Source organism: Mobula birostris, chromosome 26, assembly GCF_030028105.1.
Source record: "Mobula birostris isolate sMobBir1 chromosome 26, sMobBir1.hap1, whole genome shotgun sequence".
Taxonomy (NCBI): Eukaryota; Metazoa; Chordata; class Chondrichthyes; order Myliobatiformes; family Myliobatidae; genus Mobula; species Mobula birostris.
The window spans coordinates 21,320,235-21,341,215 of record NC_092395.1 but is presented as its reverse complement, the minus strand read 5'-3'; the positions used below and the strand labels follow the sequence as shown (position 1 = coordinate 21,341,215).

The 20,981-nt window shown below is 42.7% G+C and overlaps 1 protein-coding gene across 4 annotated transcripts in view; it reads right to left on the bottom strand.

The window, feature by feature from the left end:
- Window positions 1-20,981, bottom strand: part of LOC140188364 (spindlin-1-like) — a 127,389-nt gene that overhangs the window by 48,035 nt on the left and 58,373 nt on the right. For all 4 annotated transcript variants that reach the window (XM_072244563.1, XM_072244565.1, XM_072244566.1 and 1 more), the window contains exon 2: window positions 14,657-14,704. In XM_072244563.1, the coding sequence (XP_072100664.1) occupies window positions 14,657-14,682 (26 nt within the window). In that variant the 5' untranslated portion in view covers window positions 14,683-14,704. The remainder of the gene's footprint in view (window positions 1-14,656; window positions 14,705-20,981) is intronic.

Below are 20,981 nucleotides of genomic sequence, written 5' to 3'. Positions count from 1 at the left end.
AGCTGCTCTGGAAAGAACAGCTGCAATGTGTTAAGAGACAGAACATAACCAGCAGGAATCGGAAAGTAAGAAATGCCAAGACAGTTAAAACCGTGGATCTATTCTCCCTTTACAATTATGAATGAGGTCTACAATGGAATGTCATTTAACAGATGTTAAACCTGCTTATTTTGAGGAGGCGAGGCTAGGAGAGGGGTGCAAATGAGTGAGGGAAGGTGTCCATTCTGATCCTCTCCTCAGCTATCTGATGGAGTATCTCCTGCAAAGACTGCTGGAATATTAAATTAGCAGTTTGGCATTTGAATAGAGTTATTTTTTTAAGGATATCATAGTCAGCAGGGAGAAATCTCCTAATACAACAAAACATAGGCATTAAATCTCATTTACTTGATCAGTTGATTGAGATAATAACACAAAAGGGAACCTCATCGAGTGCCGCTCTTTTGAGGTTCCAGGCGCAAACAGGTACAAACACATAAAATTATAATTAAATCTGGCTCAGCCTGATGAGGCAACCTAGCATGCTTTATTACCACATAACTTGCAAGTTCATTTTATACTGTGACTTTAATTTAGGGACTGAAATGTTGACAGCGAGGTGAGAGTGTATGGAAGAAGATGGCGCCAGTGAACAACGCAACAAAGGGCAACAACCTCCAGACGGTTGACAAAACTACTTCTTTCACTTCTCAAACAAGAAAAAACCTGCAGATGCTAGAAATCCAAGCAACACACACACAAAATGCTTGTGGAAATCAGCAGGCCAGGCAGCATCAATGGAAATGATACAGTCGACGTTTTGGGCCAAGACCCTTCAGGACAGCCCTGATGAAGGGTCTCAGCCCGAAACATCGACCGTACTCTTGACCATAGATGTTGCCCTGCCTGCTGAGTTCCTCCAGCATTTTGTGTGTGTTTCTTTCACTTCTTTTACATCTTCTTTTTCATTCAAATATAGCTCTGCTGCTGTTGGAGCCTGCGATCTAAACTTTGGCGGTGTGTTACCGGGGCGACTGAGTGATCTGGCGCTTTGCTGTCTCCGAGGACGTTCCAAACAAAGTTTGCGGCCTCAAGGCGAAGAAGCCTGGAGACAAGGCATGAGCCCCTGGTTGACTATTTCTTGCTGATTAAAGCACCGAGGAAGATTGAAATCATCATAGCAAGAGGGTCATCTACCGGCCTCTCACTCGCTACTGCCAGAGGAAGGTGCCTGTGTGTGACATTCTCTCTCTCTCCCTCTCGCTGCTCCAGAAGGAAGGTCCCCTGTGTTCCGAGTAGTCTCTCTCTTCTTTGATGCTGCTGCAAGATGGGCAAGGTTTAATCAACACGGTTTGTGGACCTGATTCTGTATTTCATGATATGATCTGTTTCCGGTTGCTCACTTTTTTCTGTTAATATTTTGGGTGACTTTGAATCAGGGCAGCCTCCAGATAATGAAATCTGAGCTGAACTGAATACCCCTGGACTCTTTTGTTTTTGTGTTTTATATTCTGTGTTTTCTCGCTCGTTTTTTTGTTGCCAGTTACGTGATTTGTTTTTTTTTGTGGGTGGGGTAGGGTGGGTTTGCTGTTATCCTTGAATGGGTTCCACGGTTTTCTTTGTTTAGTGGCTTTCTGTGGGAAGGAGAATCTCAAGGTTCTACATTGCATACATACTTCGATAATAGATGTACTTTGAGTAGGACGGAGCACAAAATCTAATCAACAGGCAATACTGATAATCAAGTGAGCTGTTATGACTGGTAAGTTGCTTGCCAGTGTGAATGCTGAGATATTTCCCCTGAATGTGGATCTAGAACGAGAAGAGATTTAAAAAAAAAACCTTAGGGGAGATTTAACTACTCCCAGAAAACTGGAAGTGACTGAAACAATCATCAAAAAAAAAAAATACTGATGGCAAGGTAAAAATATTTCAGTTTTATACTTGACCCCACCAAGATCTTAGTTAGGCAAGTGAAGAAACAAAGGCACACATTCACTTCATTATAACCTGCCCACCCCCATCAGTATAACTTGTCCCCCCAACTGCAAGTAGGTTCTTCCCTCCTACACTTCACCCCACCCCACCACTCCCCAACCTCGAACAAGAGCTCCGCTCTTTGATGTCTATCCTGTTGCCCACCCAGTCAGAATATCAACAGTCTCTGTCGGTAACCAAAACATTAATTTTTGATTGCGTAACTTGGAAAGAACTTGAAGTAAACAGAGCACACCAGGTCAATAGAGTAATACCATTAATGCTGAAAGGAGATTGAGGGCGATAGTACGGTTAAATTACTGGCAGTCTAGAGATTTGAACTAATTACGATTCAAGTCCAAATGTAAATTCACAACAGCTGGGATATTTTAAAAGGTTAATTAAATAAATTTACAATTTCAAAGTCAAAGTTGAGTTTATTGCCATACATTACAGGTACAATGAAACACTTATTTGTAGCAGTGTCAAAGGCACATAGCATCAGCTTAAAATCTGTGATATGCCTACCTGTGATACTGCTGCAAATAAGCTGGACCATGACCCTAAGGCTACTGAATTCAGCTACGACCTTTGAGGTGTATACATGACCTTAATGGAACAATGCTGCCCTTGTTGCTCATCTGGCCTACATGACTAGCTATATCAGCGTTTCCTTTGCACAGATGTTCCCAACCTGGGGTCCACGGACCCCTTGGTTAATGGTAAGGGTCCATGGCACAAAAGAAAAGGTTGAAAACGCCTGCCTTAACAGGAACAGTGGTGCATATTAGACCTTTACTCTTAGATGATAGAAGAAGAAACAAGGCTTGCCAGAGTGAATGCCAAGATGTTTCCCCTGAATGTGGAGTCTAGAGTCAACGGGCATGGACAGCTATTTTAAAGTAGAGATTAGGAGTAACTTCATTCCTCAGTAATTGGATTCTCCACCAGAGAGCCATAAGAACTGTCTCATTGAACATATTTGTGGAAATGCAGCTTTTGGGGATCAGGAAAGAAAGTAGAGTTGAGTACAAATACAGATTAGCCACGAAGGATCAGATGGCCTGTTTCTTATGATTAAGTCAAAACTGCACTCTGGAATTACCTAGCAAGCCTTTCAGTACAAGGGCCACTAGAGATGGGAAATAAATGCTGGACTTGCCACTCAGGACTAGATTTTCTTCAGAGCTGCGACTTGAACAAGAGCCGATGTCCCCATCCCACTCTCACATTCAGTTTCTAGCACTTCTCTCTCTTTTCTGGATCTCTGTCTTTATCTCAGGAGACAAACTATCAAGGGACATTTACTATAAACCCACTGTCTCCCACCTTGCTTCTTATAAGGATGCTATCCTTTGCTCCTATATTTTCCATCTCTTCCCCACACCCTGTCAGGATGAAGCCTTTCCAGGCCATCTCTTTCAGGAGAAGTGGACTGATGAATCCCCCTCTCACGTTTCCTCCAAGTGTTGGGCATTTGCTCTCAGCCCACCTTTCTCCAAACAGAACTGCGAAAGAACTCTTCTCGTCCTCATCTTTCACCCAACTAACCTAAAGCATCATCCTTTATCATTTCTGCCAGTCTGCAACTAGATACTGTCATTCAGTCTAACTTCCTCTTCCCACATCACGTTTCCAGAGTAACATCTACTAAATGGAACAGACTCGAGGACAGCTTCTACCCCACTGTTATAAGACTAATAAATAGTTCCCTAGTATGATAAGTTGGACTCTTGACCACAGAATATACCTCAGTATGATCTTGCACTTTCTCTGTAGCTGTTACACTTTATTCTGCATCATTATTGTTTACCTTCTGCTACCTCAATACACTATGTAATGATCTGATCTGTATGAACAGTATGCAGGAAAAGCTTTCCACTGTATCTTGGTACCCGTGACAATAATAAACCAGCTCCAATCACACTCACTTGCTGAAGAAAAGCAGAAAAGGTTTGCCTCATTTCCTGCCTAATATTTGCCCCTAAGCAACATCATTATAATCTGTTATTCGGTCATAATCCCATTGCAATTTGTGGGAGGTTGTCCCTACTAGCAACATTTCTTACATTACAAATTACACCATGCTTCAATAGCTGCAAAACACAGAGGGAGGATGTGAAGTACACTTAGTAAATTCAAACCTTTTTTTTGAAAAAAAAAATAACCAGATGTTCAAATTTTTAAGCTTCCAGATCCAGTTTCCTTCTTGTGTTACTAAAGAAAGTCCTATTTATACAGGTCTCATCAAATTACGAGTCTCAGAGGACTTTATAAACAATGAGTTTCTGTGAAGTGGAGGGAAGTTATGCTGATGATTGTCTTAGCCATTTTACACCAAGCAAAAGCTTCTATCAGGATTAAGAACAGCTGACGCTAAATGACAAACGCAATGCTGGAGAAAGGATGGGCAAGGAACAAGTGAGAGGGAACACAGAAAAAGTAGTGTGTTGCTCGGGATTTCCAGTATCTGCAGAATCCTTTGAGTTGTAATGTGGGAGAGGAGGTTCGAGGAGCCAGTAAGTGAAACAGGAGACACAGATTTAAAAATGGGTACATCAGGTATTTATTTGAGAAATAAACTGTGAACCACTAAATCGGGTGTCTAGTTAAACACGTGTTCGCATAATCTACTCTAAACCACTACACTGTACATTCAGTTACCCTTTAAATCAACAGATGATCTGTTAAACCTCCTTAATTTATAAAACCCAAAAAGTAGGCATGCTACGATTGGATACATAACTAAACAAACTACCGGGGGTGGAGGGGGTGGCATCTATGTCTGCAATGCTCTTTCTCAGTGGTCCTTCAGGACTGGTTGCAACTTCAGCCTGAAATCAGGCAGGAAAGAAAGAGGGTGAATCCTCTGCACCTTCATACCCAGAACTAATGCACAGAACTGGAAACAGGCTCTGTGGCATGTAAGCCAATAGGAAAAGAGCATCATAGACTTTAAACGAGCCAATCAGCACGACAGAAGCGGCTTGCAAACAGAGTAAGCCATGCCCTCCAGATGGTATGCGCGTAAGCGATAGAGAATGTCTGGTTGCAGAGAAAGGGAATGGGCAAATGATAAGAGGGATTGCTGTCATCTTCTTGTGAAGATTATTCCCTTCAATGGGCTCAATACAAAGTTCACAAGATCCATAGTCATGAATGAGCAGTCTTCAAGCTGTCAATACAGTTGAAGGTTCAACTCTTACTGCAATCACAGCTTCACTCCATCATACCAGTTCCTGACCAACTTGGTTACAGATGTTCAGAGTTCAAAACAAATTAATTATCAAAGTACATATATGTTACCATATACTACCTTGATATTCATTTTCTTACAAACATTTATGGGAAAATTTTTAAACAGCTATACATAAAGAAAGACTAACGAGCAACCAATGTGCAAAAATTGACAAATATTCAAATAAAAAAATGTTGAGAACGTGACTTGTAAGTAGTTCTTGAAGGTAAGTCTACAAGTTGTAGAATCAGTTCAAGAGTTATGGTGAGTGAAGTTATCCATACTAGTTCAGGAATAGAATGGTTGTAGGATAATAACTGTTCCAGAACCTGGTGGTGTGGGACCCAAGGCTTTTGTACCTTCTACCCAATGGTAGTAGCAAGAAGACAGCATGGCCTGGATAGTGGAGGTCTTCTTTCTTCTGGCAGCACTCCATGTAAATATCCTGAATGGTGGGGAGGCCTTTGCCTGCGATCGACTGGGCTGTGTCCGTCACTCACTGTGGTGCGGGTCCTTCACAGAACACAGTTATCTCAATGCCCATGGTAACACGGGGTGACAAAACAAGAAAAATGGACTAGGAATCACATTTTTTTTAAAAAGTGGCAAGTTTGGTAATTATCCCTTCTCCATCTTCTCCCTGCCTGTCAGAAAAGCATTTGAAGACTTGGAACCTGTACAGCTTTGTCTCTCTCCACAGATGTTGCCCGAACTACTCAATACTTTCTGCTTACATTTCAGGTTTCCCGCTAGATAAAATTTTGCTTTGGTTTTAATCTAAAACCACAACAGCATTTTTTATTTATAAATAATGTCTTTAGCAAAACCTTCCAAGCTGATTCACAAGATATCATCAGCAATATATGTCAAGTGTTTTATGGCAAATGAAGAACAGCTTTGGTTTAATGAGCATCCTAATGGAGGTGATGGAACCAGGATAGGGAATGGTGACGTGAACATCCATTTCTCCAACTTTCAGTCATTTCTATCCCCTCCCCCTTCTTTTTTCTACTCCCTATTCTGGTTCCCGTCTCACCCCTTCCCTTCTCCTCACCTGCCCATTACCTCTTCTTCTTCTCCGTCTTGTTTTACGGGGGTTGGCACCCAGCTTAATGGTGCATTACCACCACCTTCTGCTCTGCAGTGTGCAATAGACTTACATTGTAAATCCCTTCACCAGTCTCTCTCTCTCTCTCTCACTCACACACACACACACACACACACACACACACACACACACACACACACACACACACACACACACACACACACACACACACACACACCCAAACTACACTTTTTCCTCCCATCTTTGGCCAACCTAGTACCCTATTCCTGCTTATCTATCGTATCTTATTTAAAAAAAAACCCTGTATCCCTTTTAAGAAAGCTAAAAATACCGTGACTTGTGCTCTCTCACCCATGCCCAGCAACCCTTTTAATGTGAATTCCTGCACCCCCATTACCTCTCTCTGGTGACCTTCCTCCTTCCTTTTCTAATGTACCACTGTCCTCTTTCCTCCTCTACCTTCCAGCTCCTTACTTCATCCCTCCTTCCCCACCCACACACCTTCCCCCTTACCTTGTTTCACCTGTCACCTGCTAGTTTATACTCCTCGCTGACTCCCCCACCCCTCCCCCTACCAACCCACCTTTTCATTTTGGTTTATCTCCCTTACTTTCCAGTCCTGATGAAGGGTCTCAGCCCAAAACAGATCTATTACTAAAGGTGTGGTACTTGAAAAAATAATAAGATTAGGCAGTGTCGACATAGATTTATGAAACAGAAATTATGTTTGATATTCTTATTTAAATTTGGTTGCAACTAGAAGAAAAAGATTGTGTATTGTTGTGTATTTTTACTTTCTCAGGTCAGTCATACATGAAAGCAGCCTCTTCAGCCCATTTTGCCTGTTGCCGAATGTGTAATCAGGTGATACAGTTCCATCTGCCTGCATTTGGCTCACAGCCCCTAAACCTCTCCCATCCACGTGCTTACCTAGATGCCTTTTAAATGTTGCTAATGTGCCCACCTCAACCAGTATTCCTGGCAGGCTATTCTCAATACATAGCACCCTTTTTTGCAAGAAGTGCTGTTATGGAGGAAATTCCACGATTTTTACCCAACAATAATGAAGGAGCAGTGATATTTTTCCAAGTCAGGATGGTGAGTAACTTGAAGGGGTATTTCCAAGTGTCCGCTATCTGCTGTTCCCTAGATGGTAGTGGTCATGGATCTGGAAGATGCTGCCACAGGAACTTTGGTGTGTTGTTGCAGTGCATCTTGTAGAGAGTACACACAGCTGCAACTGTTTGCTAATGGTGGAGGGACGGGATGCTTATGGAAGGGGTGCCAATCAAGTGGGCTGCCTTGCACTGGATGGTGTCAAGCTTCTTGAGCGTTGATGGAGCTGCAGTCATCCAGGCGAGTGGCGAGTATTCCATTACACTCCTGACCTGAGCCTTGTAGATGATGAATACGCATTGGGGAGTCAGGAGGTGAGTTACACACCACAGGAAACCTAGCCATTGACCTGCTCTGGTAGCCATGGTGTTTATATGCCTAGACCAGTTCAATTTCCTGTCAATGGTAGCCCCCAGGATGTTGATATTTGGGGATTCAGTGGTGGTGATGCCACTGAATGTCAAGGGACAACGGTTAGAGCCTCTCTTGTTGGAGATGGTCATTGCCTGGCACTTGTGTGGCTCGAACGTTACTTGCCACTTGTCAGCCCAAGCCTGGATATTGTCCAGTTCCTGCTGCATTTGGGTATGAAATGCTTCACTATCGTGGAGTCAGGTATGGTGTAGAACATTGTGCAGTCATCTGAGAACATCTCCACTTCTGACCTTATGACGGAAGGAAGGTCATTGATGAAGCAGCTGAAGATGGTTGGTCCTAGGACATTTCCCTGAGTGTCTGGTATGATTCCAACCAGTGGAAGGTCCCCTCCCCCTAATTCCCATTGACTCCATTTTAGCTAGGGCACCTTGATGCCATACTTAGTCAAATGCTGCCTTGACGCTGAGGGCCATCATTCTCACCCCACCTCTGGTATTTAGCTCTTTGGCCCATGTTTGGACCAAGGAAGTAAGTGATGAGGTCAGGAGCTGAGTGGTCTTGATGGAACCCAAACAGGCATCCGTAAGCAGGTTATGGCCAAGTAGGTGCTGCATGATAGCACTAATGATGACTCCTTCCATTACCTTGCTGATGATTGAGATTAGGCTGATAGGGCAGTAATTGGCTCATAATCTCCTCATAATTTCATATACCTCTTTCAGGGCACCCCTCATTCTCCTGTGTTCCAGGGAATAAAGTCTTAGTCCATGCAACCTTTCCTTGAACTCAGGCTCCAAGTCCAGGCAACATACTTGGAAATAATTTCTGTACTCTTTCTAGTCTAGTAGTATCTTTCTGAAAACAGGGCAAACAAAACTGTATACAATTCTCCAAGTGCAGCCTCACCAGTACCTTATATAATGTAACAGCAACTTAACGTCGCAAATCCTATACTCAGTGCTTGACTGACTCAACCCGATTTTTGTACATGACACCTACGAACAAAATCCCAGCATGCATTGTGGAATGGTTAATTAACAAAAAAAAAAAAGTGTAGGAATATATGGTAACTTTTTAGTTAGGGAACTGTGATGTGGGGTCAACAGAGAGGGGCTTAATCTGCTGATGATACCAAGCCTGGTGGCTATGTGGACTTCTTAGAGGGTGCATGGCTTCAGGTGATTTTTAGTGGCTAAGTTAATGGGAAAGGATGCAGCAGATGAAATATATGGAAAAGAATTAACAGTAATAATAATAATGCCACCAATTTAGTAGATATAGCCATTCCAAACAAACACAGTACACAGAAATTAGTAAGTGAAAAACATCAGAAATACGCTGAATTAAATGAGGAAATTGAAAGACTATGGAAAATGAACAGGGTACACGTTGTCCCAATAGTAAAAATCTACAGCTGGTATCATCCCAAAGTCACACCACAGGCCTACACAGCAATACTTATGTAAATCTTCAGAAAGCCACAATACTAACCACCACTAGAATAGTCTGAAAGCTCCTAGCAATTGAGAAATAAGTGTGCTTGACTATGCTCGTGCCTTAGGTTTTACCAGCTTGAGCAGAAAAAAATAAAAATAAAAATAACGTTATTTATAGAGCACTTCTCATTCAGATGATGTAGCTCAAAATGCTACACTCACTATTAGACCCCATTCAGTTCAGTTTGGCAACAACATCTCCCCCATGATCTTCAACTGCCCAGGTGCACCAAAGGGATGTGTGCTTTACTCTACTCACTTTATACCTACAACTGTGCGGCTAAGCACAGCTCCAATGCCATATTCAAGTTTGCTGATGACACCACTGTTGTGGGCTGAATCAAAGGTGGTGATGAATCACAGCATAAAATAAATAGCATACCGGAAAGACTGAAAATTTGGCTGAGTGGTGTCATAACAACAACCTCTCATTCAATGTCAGCAAGACCAAGGAACTGATTATAAACTTTAGGAGAGGGAAACAAGAGGTCCATGATTCAGTCCTCATTGGCGGATCAGAGGTGGAGTGGGTTAGCAAACCTAAATCCTAATTTCATAGGACATGTCCTGGAACCAGCATGCAAGTGCAATTGCGAAGAAAGCACAGCAGTGCCTCCACTTCTTCAGGTGTCTGAGGAGATTCAGCATAACTTTTAAAACTTTGGCAAACTTCTCTGGATGTGTAGTGGAAAGTGTATTCACTGGCTGCGTCGCAGCCTGGTATGGAAATGCTAATGTCTTTGAATGGAAAATTCTACAACAGGTAGAGGATTTAGCCCAGCACATCATGGGTAAAGCCTTCCAACTATCGAGCACATCTACATGTAACAATGTTGCAGGAAAGCAGCATCCATCAACCAGGTCATGCTCTCTTCTCACTGCTGCCATCAGGTAGAAGATACATCACCAAGTTCAAGAATAGTTTCTACATCTCAACCGTCAGACCCTTGAATAAAACGGGATGACTACACTCATTTGCCCCATCACTGAATTGTTCCCACAACCAACGATCACTTTAAGGACTCTTTATCTCATGTTCTCGTTATTTATTGTAATTTATTTATATTTGCATTTGCACCATTTGTTATCTTCTGCACACTGGTTGATTCTTCCTCGATTCTGTTACAGTTACTATTCTATAAATTTGCTGAGTGAGTGCACAAGAAAATAAATCTCAGGGTTGTATATGGGGACATACATATATTTTGATAATAAATTTACTTTGAACTTTGAACAATGGGATAAAAGTACAAACTTGAATATAATATAAAATAAAATAAAAATAAATATGGAAAAAAGGTGAAAAAATGTTAGTTAAAAGCAAGGTTAAATAAATAAATAGGCTTTGGCTATCCACTGACCATTGAAATAGAAAAGCGGCATATATTTTAAATGTTGAGTGACTGAAAGATTCAGAAGGGCCTAGGATTCTTAGCGCACAAAAAATTAGTTCACCAGTTCAGCAAGCATGGAAGCACAAGAACTGAATGCTGGCCTTCATTGACTATAAGGTCAACTATTCAGGACCATGCATGAAGGCTACACAAAATCTTCAAGAAGTGAGCTTTAGGCCAACTAATTTGTTTTGCAGCAATGTGGCTGACTCCAAATTGTTGAAAAGCTCAGGAGATCCAAATTACAAGCCCTTACTCTTCTGCAAGAACTTTCCCAAGATCACAAATCAACCAGAAAATGACAACTCTCTCCCCCATTACCCTGACAAAGTCAAAACAAACTGTCTTGATGACTTCCATACATCTGTCTGGAGATGGATAGTGACTTTTGATGCAGTCTCCCTATTCAACAATGGATATTCCTGCAATAGAGGGAGAGCTGTGAAGTTTCACCAACGATTCATGAGATAGTAAGTCTTTTTGTACAAAGAGAGATGAAGCAGACTGACTCTGTACTCTCACGTGTAAGGGAACGAGAGGAGCTCACAGTATCACACAATCCTTAGCATGGCTGACGTAGAGTTGATGACTCCATTGGACATAAGATCAACTATTCAGGGCCATGCATGAAGTCTTCGCAAAATCTTTAAGAAGTGAGCTAAAACCAGGGGTCACAATCTCGGTCAGCATCAACATTATTCTGGGGAACGGGGACCACAACTGATTAGAAATTCAACTGCATCAGCCAGATACGTTATTCCCAACCTTTTTTATGCCGTGAACCAATACTATTAAGCAGGGGTCTGCAGACCCCAGGTTGGGAACCCCTGGCTCACCTAGGGCAAGAGATTCACCCTGTGACAAGGAAAATGGAACAATCTCCATGTAATCTGGAGCATGGAACCCTGTTAACACCAGAAACTTAACACTATTCAGGACAAAGCAGCTCACTTGATTGTCACCCACCCTCCAGGGAAACCCTGTGAATGCAGTGTGTGCCAGATACAAAATGCACTGCACTTAGCTACTATGGCAACAAAACCACAAGTCCATCAGCAGGTCACGAGAACACCACCTCCCACTGACCATTCTGAAAGGATGTACAGGTATGCTGGGTGGCAACAGGAGATTAAGGCACACAACCTCCTGACTTGGAAACGTACCGGCGTTCATTATCTCTGATTCTAAATCCTAAAACTCTTAACACTAAGGCAATATGGGAATATCTTCATCATAAGGAATTAGTTCACGAGGGTGACTCACCGCCATCTTCTTAAAAGTAATTAAGGATTGACAATAATTCTTAGCCTTGTCAGTGATGCCAACATCTGGGAAAAAAGTTAAAAAGGCTTCTGTAACCATTTCAATAGGATTGGCTTTTTGCCATGCTGCTTATTGCATCCAATTATAACAGATCTTCTAATTTCTCGGTGTGTTGAAGTTAATTCAGATTATTCCTATATCCAATAGTATAATACAAGTTCCATGCGTACAAATGTACCCAGTTCCTGAATGCAGTGGTCATCCATTGATACCCATGGATCTTCTTATGGACTAGGAATTATCATGGGTAGGTCACACCTCAAAGTGAAGAAACGATGAGACAGAATGTGAGCAGATGCTCGACCCCATTTCGCCGATTAAAACTTCTGCTGTTCGTCAACTAAAGCGACGAGGAAAATTGAAACATCAAGATGAACATGGAAGTTGAGGACCGACTGCCTGGTGGCATCATTCTACTGTGCCCAGAGGGTAGTCCTCTGTCTCTCTATGATCTTGGGAGTATATTGAGGATGGCTTTGAAGTGCGACAAATTACAGGGGCAGTATTCGTTGACTTAACAGCAGCATACGACACTGTGAATCACAGAGACTGGCCCTGAGCCAGGTCCTGAACTTATTTCCATCTGGCATAGTTTGCATATTGTTGTTTGATTGTTTGTAGTTTTTGTATTGCTATATTTATGCTCTATCCTTGGTTGGTGCAGTTGTAACGAAACCCAATTTCCCTCGGGATCAATAAAGTATATTGATCTATCTACCTATCTATTTCTACTGAAATTATCTAAAATGTTAAAGAACGAAACAACAGTCTCCTAGAAAATCACAGATTTTATGTAGAAATGAATGGAATTAAGAGTAACACACATAAAAGCTGCTGGTGAAAGCAGCAGGCCAGGCAGCATCTCCAGCAAGAGGTACAGTCGACGTTTCGGGCCCCTTCCTAGAGATGCTGCCTGGCCTGCTGCGTTCACCAGCAACTTTTATGTGTGTTGCTTGAAATTCCAGCATCTGCAGATTTCCTCGTGTTCGTGGAATTAAGAGTAGGTGGCGTCCACAAAAGAACGGACTACCACAGGGATCAGTCCTGGCACCTGTACTATTTAATGTTTACACAAACGACCAACCAACCTTTCCTAACACGCGCAGGTTTATCTTTGCAGACGACCTATGCACAGCAACACAAGCTAACTCCTTCCAAGAAGTTGAAGTACGACTTACAGCAGTCCTCGAAGTAATGAAGCAGTATTATGAAAAATGGTCTCTGAACCCAAATCCATCAAAAACTCAAGTGTGTGCATTTCATCTGAGGAATCGAGAAGCAACTTGGAAATGAAAGATCTGCTGGTATGGGAAGGAGCTCGAACACTATCCAACTCCAATTTACCTGGGCGTGACACTGGATAGGATGCTCTCATTTGCCACCCACATCCAAAAACTCCGAGAAAAAGTTGGCTCTCGCAATTCTCTCTTGAAAAAATTAGCAGGCACAAAATGGGGAGCCAATGCTCACACACTTAGATCAACTGCCCTCACATTCTGCTATGCACCTGCAGAATACTGTGCACCTGTGTGGCACAAATCAGCCCATGCGAAGAAAATAGACTTGTTGCTTAATGAAGCCTGCCGAATAATTACGGGCAAACTGCGCCCCACACCCACTAACATCATTTACAGACTTGCAGGCATTGCTCCCCTAGAGATCTGAAGACACACTACAACAAAAATTGAAAAAGGTAAACAGAACTCGGATCCACGGCACCCACTACATCATCACGTGCCAGTTTCCAACCGCCTAAAATCGAGGAAAAGCTTTGCTACATTGGAGGAACTACCGCACGGAACATCCCCCCAAACATACAGGATTGACCTCCGGCAAAAACAGAAGCCAGAACGCCACCAAACAATACAGTGCAAGACCCCACAGAAATGTTCCCAGATGGGGCACTGCTCGACAGACAGAAGTGGTGCACTCCTTAACGGAGTAAGAGTGGGAGTTTGTAGGACGGGAGACAATATGGTGAAGTGGGGTTTAAAGACCAGCGAATCCTGTGAGTGTGGCGAAAGGGCGCAGAACATTGAACACGTTCTGCGCAACTGCCCACTCTCACCTGATTTAGCTGACAGTGACCTGCTCAACATCAACCAAACAACACTAGAGTGGCTGGCTGTCTGGTGTGACAAGCTACGATGATGATGATGATGATGATCTTCGGAGGATATAACTGAGGTTTCTACGTTCATGGATTTGGACTATGGACTTTTTTCAGTCTTATGGTTTTGATATTCTGTGTTCTTGCTCATTATTTCTTGTTTTTCTGTGTGGGGAGGGGGATTTAGAGGCCAATGTTTTTGTTGCATTTTGTGCGGGGAAGGGAGTTGGGGGGGGTCCATATTCTTATTGTGTTTTTGTTACTTTTTTTGTGCAGGGTGATAGGGATCAGGGAGGGGTTGATGATCATGTTGTGTTTTGTTCAGGGGGAGGGGGTGTTTGATAATCGTGTTGCTGTTCTTTCTTTGTGCCGGGGGCTGGATTTGGTGTATCTCTCTGAAATGGCTATCTGGAGAAGAAGAATCTCAGAGTTGTATACTAAATACATTCTTCAATAATAAATAAACTTTTAAACCTTTGAACACAGCTCGAATTGAACAACAGTACTCCAGCAACTTGATGATCACCACAAAAATAACCACACTGGGTTGTGTTCTGTCCCAATGCTCCCCTTTACCTATGAGGCTTCTTTCTCTTCAACATGTTCACATGAATTCCAGCAACTCTGCAAGAGAATGAAAAAAGAAAACATTCCATTATTTTTAAACCCCAGTCTTGGTCTCCTTCAACATTCAAGCAACAGCAGCTGATGTACATACTTGTTCCAGTAAGGAAGATTAATCTGAGACTCAGTTTTAAAACACAGGTATCAGTGCCAAGGACAGCTAACTCCCTGGCTTACAATCCAAACTGGAATAAAATGGAAAATCAGGCAGTGTATGCAAAAGTAATGGGTTAAAGTTTTGGTGGGGTGAAGGCAAATAGAAGGCAGATCTTAAAAATTCTTTTAAGAATTTTTACAGTAATCCTAAAAGATAAAAGCTCATTGTTCATGCAATGGAAAATTTAGAACCTACTGCTTGGATCCAAACACACCAAATTTAGTTTGAAAACAAACTAAAGTTTATGACTCAGATAGTGAAAAATCACTAAAACCAATACAGTCTAGTTTTCTCTCAACTCAATCTAAAAACATCATACAATTCTGGCTGCCAGCATTTCCTGTTTGGCATGTACCTGTGAAACAACTTTAAAAAAATAGCAGCAGTATATGTAAACTTACAGTGGAATTTCCATAGCTCATTTTACGAATTACTAGTCTTGCAGTTGCCAGACATTTTATATTTCTGCCAGGCAAATGTTTGTCTACAACATTACCATGAGTAACTCAGAATTATTAATTTCTCCACTAAGAAACCTTATGGCCCAAGGACAATTCAATTTAATGTCTACAATTGTGCTAGACAGCAGCTTCTCTGAGCTCATCTGTGGAAACAGCTTAATTTCTACCATTAATATCTCTTTTCTCTCCCTTTTCAAGATGAATTCGTTCTGTCAGTGACCTTGACCTACAGCTGCACTCATAACTTTTGTTTTTTATGGTGATGGTACCCACTGCTGGGGCTCATCGACCGTCCGTACGTTTTTCGATGTTCCAAGGGCGCGGCCTAGAAGACGAGCGTGCCTTTGGGGTTCCAGGTTTTTGCGGCCCTGTGGACGAGCCGATTCTATGCCGCTGCCACTGACTGAAGCATTGCAGGAGAAAATGGATGTTGGCAACATTGGATCAGCTGTTGGAGGTCTCTGCACTCAGCAAATGTCTCTCTCTCATTGGTGGGGACTAGTTTGCTGCTGATTCTCGAGTCAGAGAACTCGAAAGAAGCGACATGGCAGACTTTAACACCATAAATCAGCAAGTTGTTTTATTTTACTTGGTCTCTCCTCTGACTGTGTCACTGTGTGACACCTCTCTACCCCTTTTTTTGGGAGGGAGAGAGCCTGTGGCATGTTGAACTGTTGGGTGAACAATTAGCTTCTCTGTACAGCAGATCGTCTCTCGTTGGGGGCTTTGCTTTGTTTGCTTGTTGGGTGGTGTGTGCTGATGCTTTTTGCTGAAATAAGTTGGGGAAGAAACATAGAAACATAGAAAATAGGTGCAGGATAAGTCATTCGGCCCTTCGAGCCTGCACCGCCATTCAGTATGATCATGGCTGATCATCCAACTCAGAACCCTGCACCAGCCTTCCCTCCATACCCGCTGATCCCCGTAGCCACAAGGGCCATATCTAACTCCCTCTTAAATATAGCCAATGAACTGGCCTCAAATGTTTCCTGTGGCAGAGAATTCCACAGATTCACCACTCTCTGTGTGAAGAAGTTTTTCCTAATCTCGGTCCTAAAAGGCTTCCCCTTTATCCTCAAACTGTGACCCCTCGTTCTGGACTTCCCCAACATCGGGAACAATCTTCCTGCATCTAGCCTGTCTAATCCCTTTAGGATTTTATATGTGTCAATCAGACCCCCCCTCACTCTTCTAAATTCTAACGAGTATAAGCCTAGTTCATCCAGTCTTTCATCATATGAAAGTCCTGCCATCCCAGGAATCAATCTGGTGAACCTTCTTTGTACTCCCTCTATGGCAAGGATGTCTTTCCTCAGATTCGGGGGGCCAAAACGACACACAATACTCCAGGTGTGGTCTCACCAAGGCCTTGTACAACTGCAGTAGTACCTCCCTGCTCCTGTACTCGAATCCTCTTGCTATAAATGCCAGCATACCATTCGCCTTTTTCACCGCCTGCTGTACCTGCATGCCCACTTTCAATGACTGGTGTATAATGACACCCAGGTCTCGTTGCACCTCCCCTTTTCCTAATCGGCCACCATTCAGATAATAATCTGTTTTCCTGTTTTTGCCACCAAGGTGGATAACTTCACATTTATCACATTAAATTGCATCTGCCATGAATTTGCCCACTCACCTAACCTATCCAAGTCACCCTGCATCCTCTTAGCATCCTCCTCACAGCTAACACTGCCACCCAGCTTCGTGTCATCCGCAAACTTGGAGATGCTGCATTTAATTCCCTCATCCAAGTCATTAATATATATTGTAAACAACTGGGGTCCCAGCGCTGAGCCTTGCGGTACCCCACTAGTCACTGCCTGCCATTCTGAAAAGGTCCCGTTTATTCCCACTCTTTGCTTCCTGTCTGCCAACCAATTCTCTATCCACATCAATACCTTACCCCCAATACCGTGTGCTTTAAGTTTGCACACTAATCTCCTGTGTGGGACCTTGTCAAAAGCCTTTTGAAAATCCAAATATACCACATCCACTGGTTCTCCCCTATCCACTCTACTAGTTACATCCTCAAAAAATTCTATGAGATTCGTCAGACATGATTTTCCTTTCACAAATTCATGCTGACTTTGTCCGATGATTTCACCGCTTTCCAAATGTGCTGTTATCACATCTTTGATAACTGACTCTAGCAGTTTCCCCACCATCGACGTTAGCCGGTCTATAATTCCTTGGTTTCTCTCTCCCCCCTTTTTTAAAAAGTGGGGTTACATTAGCCACCCTCCAATCCACAGGAACTAGACCAGAATGTAAAGAGTTTTGAAAAATTGTCACTAATGCATCCACTATTTCTTGGGCTACTTCCTTAAGCACTCCGAAATGCAGACCATCTGGCCCTGGGGATTTATCCACCTTTAATCCCTTCAATTTACCTAACACCACTTCCCTACTAACATGTGTTTCCCTCAGTTCCTCCATCTCACTGGACCCTCTGTCCCCTACTATTTCTGGAAGATTATTTACATCCTCCTTAGTGAAGACAGAACCAAAGTAATTATTCAATTGGTCTGCCATGTCCTTGCTCCCCATAATCAATTCACCTGTCTCTGTCTGTAGGGGACCTACATTTGTCTTAACCAGTCTTTTCCTTTTTAAATATCTATAAAAGCTTTTACAGTCAGTTTTTATGTTCCTCACCAGTTTTCTCTCATAATCTTTTTTCCCCTTCCTTATTAAGCCCTTTGTCCTCCTCTGCTGGACTCTGAATTTCTCCCAGTCCTCAGGTGAGCCACTTTTTCTGGCTAATTTGTATGCTTCTTCTTTGGAATTGATACTATCCCTAATTTCCCTTGTCAGCCACGGGTGCACTACCTTCCTTGATTTATTCTTTTGCCAAACTGGGATGAACAATTGTTGTAGTTCATCCATGCAATCTTTAAATGCTTGCCATTGCATATCCACCGTCAACCCTTTAAGTGTCATTTGCCAGTCTATCTTAGCTAATTCACGTCTCATACCTTCAAAGTTACCCTTCTTTAAGTTCAGAACCTTTGTTTCTGAATTAACTATGTCACTCTCCATCTTAATGAAGAATTCCACCATATTATGGTCACTCTTACCCAAGGGGCCTCTCACGCCAAGATTGCTAATTAACCCTTCCTCATTGCTCAATACCCAGTCTAGAATAGCCTGCTCTCTAGTTGGTTCCTTGACATGTTGGTTCAAAAAACCATCCCGTATACATTCCAAGAAATCCTCTTCCTCAGCACCCTTACCAATTTGGTTCACCCAATCTACATGTAGATTGAAGTCACCCATTATAACTGCTGTTCCTTTATTGCACACATTTCTAATTCCTGTTTAATACCATCCCCAACCTCACTACTACTGTTAGGTGGCCTGTACACAACTCCCACCAGCATTTTCTGCCCCATAGTGTTATGCAGCTCTACCCATATCGATTCCACATCTTCCCAGCTTATGTCCTTCCTTTCTATTGCGTTAATCTCCTCTCTAACTAGCAACGCCACCCCACCTCCTTTTCTTTCATGTCTATCCCTCCTGAATATTGAATATCCCTGAATATTGAGCTCCCATCTTGGTCACCCTGCAGCCATGTTTCTGTGATCCCAATTATATCATATTCATTAATAACAATCTGCACTTTTAATTCATCCACCTTGTTACGAATGCTCCTTGCATTGACACACAAAGCTTTCAGGCGCGCTTTTACAACTCTCTTAGCCCTTATACAATTATGTTGAAAAGTGGCCCTTTTTGATGCTTGCCCTGGATTTGTCGGCCTGCCACTTTTACTTTTCACCTTACTACTTTTTGCTCCTACCCTCATTTCACACCCCTCTGTCTCTCTGCACTGGTTCCCATCCCCCTGTTGTGAACTAACCTCCTCTCGCCTAGCCTCTTTAATCTGATTCCCAGCCCCCAACCATTCTAGTTTAAAGTCACCTCAGTAGCCCTCGTTGATCTCCCTGCCAGGATATTGGTCCCCCTAGGATTCAAGTGCAACCCGTCCTTTTTGTACAGGTCACGCCTGCGCCAAAAGAGGTCTCAATGATCCAAAAACTTGAATCCCTGCCCCCTGCTCCAATCCTTCAGCCACGCATTTATCCTCCACCTCATTGCATTCCTACTCTTACTGTCACGTGGCACAGGCAGTAATCCCGAGATTACTACTTTTGCGGTACTTTTTCTCAACTCCCTTCCTAGCTCCCTATATTCTCCTTTCAGGACCTCTTCCCTTTTCCTACCCATGTCATTGGTACCTATATGTACCACGACCTCTGGCTCCTCACCCTCCCACTTCAGGATATCTTGGACACGATCAGAAATATCCCGCACCCTGGCACCAGGGAGGCAAACTACCATCCGGGTCTCTGGACTGCATCCACAGAATCGCCTATCTAACCCACTTACTATCGAGTCCCCTATTACAACTGCCCTCCTCTTCATTTCCCTACCCTTCTGAGCTACAGGGCCGGACTCTGTGCCGGAGGCACGGCCACTGTCGCTTCCCCCAGGTAAGCTGTCCCCCCCAACAGTACTCAAACAGGAGTACCTATTGTCAAGGGGCACAGCCACCGGGGTACTCTCTATTACCTGACTCTTCCCCTTCCCCCTCCTAATGGTGAGGGGGAGGGTTGATGCTTTGCTGCTGCTTGTGCGTGGGAGGGGGAGAAGGGGTGCTTTGGGGTTCTAACATTTTTTTTACTGTTATTCATTCTTTGGGGTACTTCTGTTTTGTGGGTGTCTGCGAAGAGCAAGAATTTCAGGTTGTACACATTCTCTGATATTAAATGGAACGACTGAATCTCCAAATAACTGTATACTAATCTTAATCTGCCATGTGTAATATATTGTTATGTCAAATAGGCAAAACCAAATAAACCTATCTGCAGTTTTCACTTGATACCAAGACTGTTCCTCCAAATGGCAAAAAACTGAAGTAATGACTGCACAGCAAATTTAAATTATCAGATAAAAGATTCAGCTCTGTACCTATAAGATACTGAAAGGTCAACTGTGAGCTTTCTGAACTGCATTATAGAAGCCATTTATTAATTGTGAAACTGAAGAACATCTTCACAAATCCAGTCCTTAACTCCCACATTTAACAACGCAAACATTACGTGCAGAAATAGATGTGTTCAAATAATAATAAATGCCAGCACACATTGGTTGCAATGTGCATCACCTGCAGTAGGCACTGCAAATTCATCCATAGTACCTGATATCTAGAAGGCCAAGGGCACGGACAACAGGTACTTCAGAAAACAACTCTAAGTGTTCTCTACCAAGGTTCAAATAGTCATTGAGTAATACAGCACTGATACAGGCCCTGCAGTCCAAACAGTCCACAGTAATCATGGTGCCCACCCATCAAATTTCCTATATTTGGCCCACATCTATCTAAGCCCCACTTTCCATGTACCTGTCCAAATGTTCATTAAAAGCACCTGCCTCAACCAATTTTTCTGGCAGCTCATTTTATATACTTACTGTCTACATGAAAAGGTTTCCCTTGAGTCCCTTTTAAATCTTTCCCCCCTAACCAAAAATTCTGACTTGGAAATGCATCACCTATTCCTTCACATAGTGTAGGTCATGTCAGAAGGCCAATGGAAATTTCTCTACCTGCCTGGATAATAAGAGCAATTCAAAAAAGTCTTAAGAAGCTCAG